This window comes from Oratosquilla oratoria, chromosome 34, assembly GCF_046742065.1.
Source record: "Oratosquilla oratoria isolate Oo_2021 chromosome 34, ASM4674206v1, whole genome shotgun sequence".
Taxonomy (NCBI): domain Eukaryota; kingdom Metazoa; phylum Arthropoda; class Malacostraca; order Stomatopoda; family Squillidae; genus Oratosquilla; species Oratosquilla oratoria.
Window position 1 is genome coordinate 24,749,670 of NC_134810.1, and position 12,500 is coordinate 24,762,169.

General features: G+C 39.4%; 1 protein-coding gene across 1 annotated transcript in view; it reads right to left on the bottom strand.

The window, feature by feature from the left end:
• The window catches only part of LOC143018361 (uncharacterized), a 13,329-nt gene extending 6,467 nt beyond the window's left edge, over positions 1-6,862 (bottom strand). The window contains exons 1-4 of the mRNA XM_076173721.1: positions 6,841-6,862; positions 6,617-6,730; positions 6,252-6,367; positions 3,136-3,274 (exon numbers count right to left, since the gene is read on the bottom strand). Coding sequence (XP_076029836.1) covers positions 3,136-3,274; positions 6,252-6,367; positions 6,617-6,730; positions 6,841-6,862 — 391 coding nt within the window. The remainder of the gene's footprint in view (positions 1-3,135; positions 3,275-6,251; positions 6,368-6,616; positions 6,731-6,840) is intronic.
• Between the last annotated feature and the right edge of the window lie 5,638 nt (positions 6,863-12,500).

A 12,500-nucleotide genomic window follows, 5' to 3' on the forward strand; every position in this document is an offset into this window, starting at 1 on the left:
ATAAATTGAACAACCAGGGTGACATAACACATCCCTGACGAAGTCCCACCTTTACCCCGAACCACTCACTCTCTCCATTTCTAATCCTAACATAAGCCTCTCACAGTGTCTTTCTGTCTACTCCGTCATAAGCCTTTTCCTAATCTATAAAATCTCAAAAACATCTTTACCTTTTCCTATAGCTTTCGCACATATCTGTCTCATCACAAAAATCTGATCTACACAACCAGTACCTGTCCTAAACCTACACTGTTCCTCTCTTAACCCTCTCAATCAAAACCCTCCCATAAGCCTTCCCAACTACACTTAACAAACTGATCCCTCTGAAACTACTACACTCACACTTGTCCCCCTTTCCCTTGTAAAGTGGAACTATACAGGCACTCCTCCAGTCCTCCGGCACTCTACCCTCTCTTAAACAAACATTGAATAACCTTACCAACCAGTCCACCATTACTGTACCTCCTTTTTCAGACATTCTGCATGTCATATATCCAACCCAGGTGCCTTACTTGCTTTCATCATTTTAACAGCTGCCTTCACCTCATCTTTCCTTATTTCTCCTCCATTTTCCTCTCTCATCACGGTCATTTTCTTAACACTTCCCACTGCAACTACCTTTCTCTCCCTATCCTCCTTCACATTTAGCAACTCCCTAAAGTACTCTGCCTACCTTCCTCTCACTGCCTTCTCTTCCATTATCATCTCTCCATCTGCACCTTTTACCTTTTCTTCTCTACTTGATTCGCCTCCTCTTGCTCTGTTAATTTCTTTCCAAAACATTTTTCTATTACTTTCAAAATTTTCTGTCATACTCTTTTCTCATTTCATATTTGCTCTCCTCTTTGCCTCCTTTATCGTATGTTTTACTTCACACACACACACACACACACACACACACACACACACACACACACACACACACACACACACACACACACACACACACACACACACACACACACACACACACACATACACACACATACACACACACACACACACACACACATATATATATACAATATATATACACTACTTTATTATAGTAGATATATACATAAATATATATATATATACATACACACACACACACACACACACACACACACACACACATATATATATATATATATATATATATATATATATCTACTATATAGTAGTAGCCTCTGTCTGTCTGTCTGTTTGTTTGTTTGTTTGATCACGAACTCCTCCTAGGGTTTTGCAGATAGACCCCATAACCATATATATATCCAGGTACCTGGATAACTATATTTCATTAAAAAATATTTTGGTGAGGGTTAAGGGTTAAAGTTAGGTGGGTTAGGGTTAGGTGAGTGATTATTCACGAACTATTCCTAGATTTTTGCAGATAGACCCCTATAACCATATATATTCTGAAACCTTATAACCCAAGGTACTTGGAAAACTATCATTCATTTCTCTGTCTGTTTGTTTGTTTATTTGTTTGTTCAGGAACTCCTAGGGTTTTGCATATAGGCCCCCATAACCATATATATTCTGATATTCTATCACTTCAGGTACTTGGAAAACTATATTTTATTTTCAAAAATATATATATTTTGGTGAGGGTTAAAGGTTAAAGTTAAATGGGGTATGGTTAGGTTAGAGATTATTCACGAACTCCTAGGATTTTGCAGATAGACCCCTATAACCATATATATGCTGAAACCTTATGACCCAAGGTACTTGGATCACTATCTTTCATTTGTCTCTCAATTTGTTTGTTTGTTTGTATGTTCACGAACTCCTTCTAGGGTTTTGCAGATAGACCCCCATAACCATATATATTCTGATACCCTATTTCTCCAGGTACTTGGACAACTATGTTTCATTCCAAAAAATATATTTTGGTTAGGGTTAAGGTTTAAAGTTAGGTGGGCTATGGTTAGGTTAGGGATGATTCACTAACTCACAGCAACGCGCGGGTAATTTGGCTAGTATATGTATATATGTATATATGTATATACGTACATATATGTATACACGTATATATGTATATATGTATATATATATATATATATATATATATATATATATATGTGAGTGTGTGTGTGTGTGTATGTGTCTGTGTGTATACATATATGCATATATATATATATATATATATATGTGTGTGTGTGTGTGTGTATTTATATGTATACATATATATATATATATGTATACATATATATATATATATATATAGATAGATAGATAGATAGATAGATAGACATATAGATATATAAATAGATATTAATGTTTTTTTTATTAGGGTTTTTAAGTAAATTATATTTTCCATGATAGTTTGGATTCTATTTGTATGAAATTGGCAATTGCCGACAATTCTGTCGAAATGAACTGATGTGAGGACGGAGCCTTTATTGGTACAGAATATCCTAGCGATAACTGTTCCATCGTCATATGGGGTTTATTTCGGTAGAATTTATATATTTGGTCAATTTCTATGTGAATTTGAAATATTTCATATGCATAACCTATTAAATAGAAACAATACTTAACAATGGCCATATCTTAACTTCAATCAGAACGAATAAGCTCGTAATAGTAGTATGATGTAACACCTTGGCGATTGCTATTTAACCTCGTTTGCCATCAAATTTCGGTCTGACAAAAGGCAAAGGACTGGCTGATATTGCTCAGTACCCATTCTGTCTATTATGGTTGGAATCTTTATACTTTAAACTTGAAATCTCCTGCAGTAATTTGCACATCTTAGATTTTAGTACCGGCCTGCTCCAGATAATCCTATTAAGAAGGGATTATCTAGTGCAGGGGTCACCAAACTACGGCCCGCGGGCCGGATTCGGCCCGCGACGTCAGTTCATGCGGCCCGCCGACGGTACTTGAATTTGCTTGATAAAACGTATGGTACACGGAACTTTGTGATACAATTTAAATTTAAATATTATGTTTAGAATACTAGGAGATCTTCACGCGTGCGGAGACCTCCTGACTGCTACGTGCCTTAGATTTACTTTCGTTCTGGCTTGCAAGTATTGAACAGAAGGATCATGCGGCCCGCGCTCGTCATTCTTTCAGTTATCCGGCCCGCAGTGAAAAAAGTTTGGTGACCCCTGATCTAGTGCAAAAATGGTATCGTGTTCTTACTTGTAAGCCCATTAGTGTTGAGCAAATGATGCCTGGTGCAAATGTAAAAGTCCAAATCAGTCACAAAATGATCAAACACGGGTTGGGTATATCGTACACACATGCTACCCTCGGGACAAGGAGACGATGCACACGGATCCTGTAGGCAGGAGGCAATGTTAAAACAGTTTATCCAAAGAGCTGGATAGTTTTTATAAAGACTGAAATAAAACCCCGTGAGGCCCTCATTCCCACACATTAATGCTGTTTAACTACATTGGAATTATAACGCACATGATGAATGTGATCATATTTGGAGAGATGAGACTAATGCGTACGAGAAAAAATGATGCCAAATGATTATTATCATATGTCAGTATCGTCTCAGTAACCTACCCTTTAAGAAGAGCAGTCAAGATAAGATGGACACACACGCGCACACGCACACACACACATACACACGCACACACACACACACACACACACACACACACACACACACACACACACACACACACACACACACACACACACACACACACACACACACACACACACACACACACACACACACACACACACACGCGCGCGCGCCCACACACACACACACACACACACACGCAAACACACACACACACACACACACGCAAACACACACACACACACACACACACACACACACACACACACACACACACACACACACACACACACACACACACACACACACACACACACACACACACACACACACACACACACACACACACACACACACACACACACACACACACACACACGACTCGGTGGCGCAGTTGGTAGAGTGCTGGACGGGGAAGTACGGTGGTGCTCGCAGTACATGGTTCGAATCCTGCCCAGGGCCGAAATTATTTCGGTATCGCTGCGCTTCGGGTCGTTACTCTGACTCTCGTGGGCGGGGAGTTGGGTGTGTGTGTGTGTGTGAAAGGATAGCATTACCCATAGATCGGTCATACGTCTGAGCTCTCTTTCGGGAGGGAAATAGCTGTCGATCACGAGTCCAATACGTGATCCAAGGACCAAGGTGAATATACACACACATTCCCAGAGTCTGGCGTATCCCAAGACATGAGTCTCAGTGTCTTATAGTAGCCCATCGATTCGAAGCTGTGGTCTTAAGCCCATGCTATGGTGGAAAAACTATTACACGACTTTTTTCCTCCACCATGAATAGTTCATTTATTTCTTATTGATTTGTTTTTTAACAAAGAATCCAAATCATGGACGAGTGGAAAAGCATCAATGGCGGTGTAGAAGCAAACTCCAGAGCCTCTCAGTGACCGAGAAAACTTCTGCCAAAGGTCTCGGGGCGAAATGTCAGAGCAGGTGGCGATTCTATCCAGTTGTCGACCAAAAAACACTATTTCATTCAGCTGAGGGGAAACCCCTTGCCCGCCTTGCCGGCTAATTGTTCCGTTCTTATATTTTTACGTCGTTCCTTCGTTTCTGTTGGCCGACCGGCTATCCATCCCAATATTTCGAGGTCCCTCCCTCTGTGCCGGTCGGCCAGAGGTTCCTGGTGTTTCGTAGTTCCTCCATAATGTGCTGGCCAGCCGGCTATTCCCTCCCGCGTATGTATTTGTCCCTCCCTCTTTCCCGGCTGGCCAATTCCTCCTGTGTTTTCTATTATTTCCTCCTTTATTTGCTGGCCAGCCGGCTATTCCTTCCCGTGTATGTATTTTGTTTGTCAATTCCCTCTATGCCGGCTGACCAGCTCTCTATTCCTTCCCGTGTATGTATTTTGTTTGTCAATTCCCTCTATGCCGGCTGACCAGCTCTTTTATCAATTCAGTTTCTTCCTCCATTATATGGTGGCCAGCCGGCTGTTCATTCCCGTGTACATATTTGTCCTAACCTGTTTGCCGGGTGGACATTTTTTTCTATCATTTCTTCCTTTACGTACTGGCCAGCCGGCTATTCCTTCCCAAGTATTTTTTTTTTCGTCCCTCCCTCTTTGCCGGCTGGCCAGTTCTTCTTTGTGTCTCTTTTGCTTTTCCATTATACTCTGTCCAGCCGGCTATTTCTTCCCGTATATATATATTTTTTTGGTTCCTCCTTCTTTGCCGGCTGGCCAGTTCTCTGTTTTCTTTTCCGTTATATACTGTCTAGCCGGCTATTTCTTCGCGTATCCATCTTTTTCCTCCTTCCTTTGCCGGCTGGCCAGTTCTTCTCTCTTTTCCTTTTATCCTCCTGTCCCTTCCGGCTGACCCGTCCCGATCCTCCACTGCCCCTCCCTCCTTGTGCCGGTCTTCTTGTCTGTCCGCTCGTCCTCGGTGTGTGTGTGCCAAAGGTCCCCCGAGTTTCTAGGGGCCTGGAGCCCGAGGGGCACCTGTCCGTTGCACCGAGGACGACATTCGAGATTAAGCCTTGGAGCTCCCGGGCAGGTTCCTCCTCAGGACTCTCGAGGATTTGATACAGAGGTTAATCCTTACCAGGCCCGCCGCATGTCCCTGGGGTTTAAAGAAACCGGCGGAATATATGCATACATACATGCATATATACATACATGCACACACTCATCCACACGAACACACACAAATACACATACGCACGCACGCACGAACACACACACACCAAGCACAAATACATGCACAATCACATTCACGATGGCGCAGTGATAGCGTTCACGGCCGCCACTACGGCGGTCCGGGTTCGTATCCCGCCCAGGGCTGAAATAATTTCAGTATCGCTGCGCTGGGAGTCGTTACTCCAACTCTCGTGGGCGAGGAGTTGAGTGTGTTTGTGCGTGTAAGGTCACAGCATTACCCATAGTTCGGTCATACATGAGCTCTGATCTCTCTTCCGGGAGGGAAATAGCTGTCGATCACGAGTCCAACACTGTTCATCCATTTCATTTTTCATCCTTTGATAACAACAAACAACAGCTAATTGAATCACCATACCTTCACGACCTTTCGAACCAGTTCCAGCCCTCTGCTGCATACTCATTCTTCAACCTCCTCATCCATTCCAATAGATCAAACAACCATGGACGTATCACGCATCCCTTTTGCACAGGGGCCGTATCGTCCCTCTAAGGGACAGAACGGTGGTCCTGCAGGGGACCTTTCGCACTTTCCCCGAAGTCTGACACCTACTCTGATTTTTTCCAGTGGCTGGTGCTTCTGGACGTAGTAATTCCAGTTGACATCAGACGTGAGGTTTGCCACGTTCCCTTGCGCCCACGAGAAGATTTCACACTTCTTTTCAATATCTGTAACCATAAGGAAGACAAAATCATCAGTAGTGCTATGCTATCTACAATAAAATTAGTAATATCCAATTTAAAAAAACGAAAAACAGTAATAATTGTGATGAATATATCTACATCACCATCTACTGTAATTATAACAAAGATAAAGTGATAGGTACAGATGTAACAATAACATTAATACGGTGATAATTAGAATGAAAATAAATATACACACTGTAAATGAATATTAAAAAATATATATATTCTTACCATTGTGATTAAAGGATATGCAATTTTGACTAATACAGGAATAGGAGCAGGAGATAAGACCTCCATCAAGCTTTTCAATTAATTTTCTTCTAAGCCGATAGCGTTTTCCTGTGGCTATAGAAAACAACCTTTATTTAGAAAATAATGATAATGGTAGTAACAATATATATCAAAAGGCTCCTTCCCCTTTACAATGAAGGTAGCCTGCCAAGTCATGCACCCACCTCCCACATATCTCACACCCATCCACACCCATTTGTTTCTCTTAAAAAAAAAAAAAATCTCATAGTTCTTTGTGGGTCAAGGCCATCCCTATCCCTGATTCAGGTACAATGCAGCTAGACACAGCACATCCACATTCAGAGCCCAACAACCAAAGCTGGTTTATCCCAACAGTTTACATGGCGACACTGCCTCCTTGTACCCTCATCAGTGAATATTGAAGACATCCCCAGCAGCTACGAAAACCTCGGAGAACGACATAAGGAGACGCGAACTATGGGGCGCCATCGGCGAGGATGACCAGACCCTGGAAAAGCCTCCTGATGAAGTTGACGGGGTTTTACTGGCCGCGGTACTGTGTTCAAGAGGCGCTCTGATGGGGTCATTAGGCCAAGATAGAGAAGATATCCTTTTACAGCCACCGGCTGTCGCCTAATCATTCCATTTACCTGAAGGCACATCACTGTACCAAAGAGTTTAATCCTTTACGCAACGTGTGACACTTTTATACACACACACACACACACACACACACACACACACACACACACACACACACACACACACACACACACACACACACACACATACACACACAAACACACACACACACACATATATATATATATATATATATATATATATATATATATATATATATATATATATATATATATTTTTTTTTTTTTTTTTTCTTCTTTTTTGCTGCTGCCACCGTCTGATATAATTCATCCCCTTGGCAACCCCACTGCTGCAAAGGGGTAGTATCCCATTTCGGCCAACAACTCCCTTACTTGAGGGGTTACTTTTCTTTGTATTGTGGTTCCCACCAATCTATTCCATTCATCTCTGTGGAACCCCGTTGGTAGCAAAGGAAAATGACATACCGTACAGTTCCCAGTAGAAACCATTTCCCTCTGCTTCGATGAGCAGTAAGAGGTACACCAGGTACAAAAGGCATAGAAGGGGTTTTCCCCACCGTGACAAAGCCCACATCTTAACAGAAGATTCTGATAAACCTGTAAAAAGAAATATTTGCTAATGCACTGGATTCCATGATGATTATGGAGGTCGTCAAAAGTCGTGCATTACGATAGCTGTGTTGCAAATGATAAGAAAATGAAAAGAATTATTTGTAGTTGATAACAGATGATTTTAGTAGGTGATTTAAAAAATAGAATAGCAGAATTTAGATAGTTTGTGAATACTATTAGACCTGAGTTTGGCACAGGCTCACCGAGCGACCTGCCCACAGTGGATCTCTTATTATATGCGTTTCACTAAGGGGGCCTTGCCTTAGTGGTTCAAACAGCGTTGAACGGGCGAGACTTAGGGACTATATGAACATATTTCGTGTTTATGTTCATACACAGTACATGGGAAAATATTGTTGTTAGAATAACAGAACGTTGCTTTAGAAATGTATATTTTGTTGTGGTTTGGTATAATTCATAGTTTGGTACTGAAAATATTATAAAACATTTTATTGCAATATCTGTCTTTCTATTTATCTATCTACATACACACACACACACACACACACACACACACACACACATATATATATATATATATATATATATATTTCTAAACAGAAATGTAGTAGCACATTTGTAAATGACACACAGGAAACCCACAGTCCCTTCTCTTCTCTGTAGCTTATAAGTCCTCTCTGTACTCTGTCTTATGTACTTTCCTGAAGATGCATACAGTTGATAGCCGAAATATAGGATTCTTCTTTATTCGAAGTTTATTTTCTCCTACAGTGGGTTTCCTGTGTGTCATATCTATATATATATATATATACATATATATATACATATATATGCATATATAAACATATATATACAGATATATACTATATATATACATATATATATATATATATATATATATATATATAGATAGATAGATAGATAGATAGATAGATATATAGATAGAGAGATGGACAGATAAATAGATATTTGTAAAAGAAAGGAGCAGATTTTCTTTTAGACATGTATTGTTGAAAACGACAGCATTTTCGTAATTACTAACTCTTTCTAGTATTCTCGATTTTTATGATGATGGATTTCCTTCAGGCGGGTGCCCATAAACTAAATTTTCATAATCTTCCTTCAATTCAACGTTTCGTCTTTAACAAGACATCTTCAGGATTGTCTGTAATGAGATAAGACAAATAATAACAAATGGTGAGATGAGAACAATTTATATAACTTAAATGAATGTAAATGATGGTTGGTACTTCCTTCTAAAATGTAGCCTACAAAAGGGCAAACTAAAAGTTTTCATGTCTGATGCTATCTGGAGGAGTAGGGTGGGCAGTTGAGAGGTCCGAGGTGAGGTCAACCACACAACCGCTACATCTTAGAAGTATCAACCATCACTTATATTCATTCCTGTTATATTAATTGTTCTCATTACACCATCTGTAATTATTTGTCTTATGTTATTACAATCTTGTAGATGTCTTATCAAATTTGAAACGTTAAAGAAAAGGAAAATTGTGCAAATTGAGTTTATATATATATATATATATATATATATATATATATATATATATATATATATATATGTGTGTGTGTTTATATATATATATATATATATATATATATATATATATATATATATATATATACATGATGAAGGTGGAAAAAGAAGTCACGGGTCTAGTTCCTAGTTTTTGAGTTCATTCCTAACCGGTTTCGCTCTATGATCCGTGACTTCTTTTTCACCTTCATCAATTATATATATACATATATATATATATATATATATATATATATATATATATACGTATATGATCTTGACCAGCACAAACCGTCTGTCTTTCTATATATCCTTACTTTACCAAATTTATATAACGTCCAAAAAGTCATTACTCTTGTAATAACGCGGTGCGCTATCAGGACAAAAGCATATGTAATTAACGATCGTTGGATTTTATTTTCTTATTGAAAAAATATGCGAGACGGAACGAGGCTCTCGCGATATATGAGAGTACTTACCACTGGAAGAGAAGAGATGGGACTAAGGCCCAGAGAGGTCTGCGCTTGCGACACTCTGTGTTCGTTGATTTCAAGACATGGTGCTTCTGCGCAGAGGGTAGGCAAAAGTACTCCTAAATATATAAACTAATGCACTCATATCTATACATATACATTCAAAAACATATGCATGCGTTTATGCACATATGTATATACATACCTGTATATATACGTGTATATGGAAATCATCAATGTCATCAATTGGAGGCGTACGGCATTTTGTGTGATGTGGACATTGCTGATTGGCTGCTAAGGACAAATGGGAGTTAACTTGGATTTGATGAGCTTTTCCATATTAGCCATTAATAAATTAATAAATGAATAAAAAATATATATAGCGGGATCATTGTACGGTACTGTACTTGGAAGTCGTCTATATGCAGGTCAGACATCATACTATAAATGTCAATCGACGTTGACATTACACGAACACACTCTATGATAAATATAGCCTTTCTGGAAACAGCCAGATCCGAAACGTCGGTAACCATTCGATAAGAACATAAGAATGAAAGGGACTACAAGAGACCATAAGGCCTACACTAGGCAATTCCATATCCCTTACCACCTGTTACCCCTATCCATAAAGTTATCTAATCTTCTTTTAAAACAACCAATTATTTCAGCGCTCACTACATGGTTGCTAAGCCTATTTCGTTCGTTAATCACCCTGTTGGTAAAAGATACCTATTGAGTAAACTCAATGAATAGGACAAGAAAAATTGTGCTCAGTATAGAAAATATTTGCAATAAAATCAACAAGAATTGATCCACTTTAACATTCAACCTCGTCTGCCCACAAGAAAATATGCTATCAGGCTACAAGGAATACATGTACATATACATGTATATGCATATGTATATGTATATGTATATGTATATGTATATGTATATGCACATGTACATGTACATGTATATGTATATGCACATGTACATGTATATGTATATGTATATGCATATGTATATGTATATTATGTATCTGTATATTATGTATATGTATATGTATATGTATATGTATATGTATATATATATGTATATGTATATGTATATGATGTGTATATATATATATATATCTATATATATATATATTATATATATATATATATATATGTAAATACATATGTGTATGTATATGTACTCAATACGTATATGCATATGTACATGTACATGTATATCAAATAACCAAACCCAATCGTCGCGATGCCTCGATCGCGGGTTCCTCTGAGCGTGAGTCCCACTCGCTACTATCTTGTCACAGAGAACGTTAAAAATACTGGAAAATAGATAGGAAATTTTGCATCATGAATTAGGCCGGCTGAAATATACAGCCCTGATTCCTGTTTGTTACGATTCCCAGCGTCACTAGTGGGCATAGCAGCAACAAAGCTGCTTTCCTTCGATGTTGTTAATTAAAGATACTTTGGAATAGCGCACAAAGTAAAGATTTAGCTAGCCCACGTTTCCACACCTCTTGTTTTTCTTTTTCAGTGGCAGGTGAATGAATGAACATTTGAGTCAGATCTGGGAACTCATGGTTCATCGGTTGGGGTGGAGGGTGACTTTAGATGTTTCAAATTGTCTTGCAGCTTCCTAGACTATGTTGCTCTCTCATTGGCTGGTTGTCCTGCGAGGTCATCAATCTCTCCAAGTCCGCCAAGCGGCAAGGACCTTTATGAAAAGATCTTCTAGAATAGGTATTTTTGCTTAATCTTGAGATGTTGTCCATACCTCTTTATGTTTCAGATTACATAGCATGCCACGGACCAAAGGAGCAGTAGACCTATCTGAATTTCAGCGAGGTCGTATCAGCGAGGTCGTATTGTGGGTTAATATGAAGGTGGGCTTAGTCAACGCAAAATATCTGAAAATCTGTTAATACCCCTTCCTTCTGTTAATAAAGTAATTGTACAATTCACCGGAGAGGGCAAAAAGGGCACAAAACCTCATTCCCAGGCCCTCAGAAAGAACCTTGCGTCTTGTCAAAAGAAATGTCGAAGAGGATCCACGTTGAAAGGCCTCTGACATAGCAGCACAAGCTGATGTCAGTCCCAGAATAGCTGTCAGGTATCTCCACAAGCTGGGTTACTATGGCAGAGCTGCAAGAAGGAAACCGCTCCTTCGTCCAGCCAATATCAAGCACAGAAAGGATTGGGATGTTGAGATGGTGGAGAGACCTGTGGCCTTTTGGAGCATTGTCATTTTTCTCTGATGAGTCACGATTCGCATTGTTCTTCTGACAGTGGAAGATTGTGGGTCTGGAGACTCTGTAGTCAAGAGTTTGACCTCAAAAGACTGTAGCCAACAGTGAAACGTGGGGGCATTTCAATAATGATGTGGGGTGCAATTTGGAGTGATGGTCGACTAGAGCTTGTGGAGTGTCAAGAAAACATCAATTTAGGCAAATATGTTTCTATATTAAAGGAAGGACTCATTCCAATATTCTCCAGTGGTAGAATGAGTAAAAATGTCCTCCTATTTATGGAAGATGGAGCTCCTTGTCACATTGCTCAAGCAACACAAATTTGGTTGATCCAAAATGGGGTCAGGAAACTTTCATGGCCAAGTCAGTCCCTGGATATGACCCCTATTGAAAACCTCTGGGGCATGTTAGATCG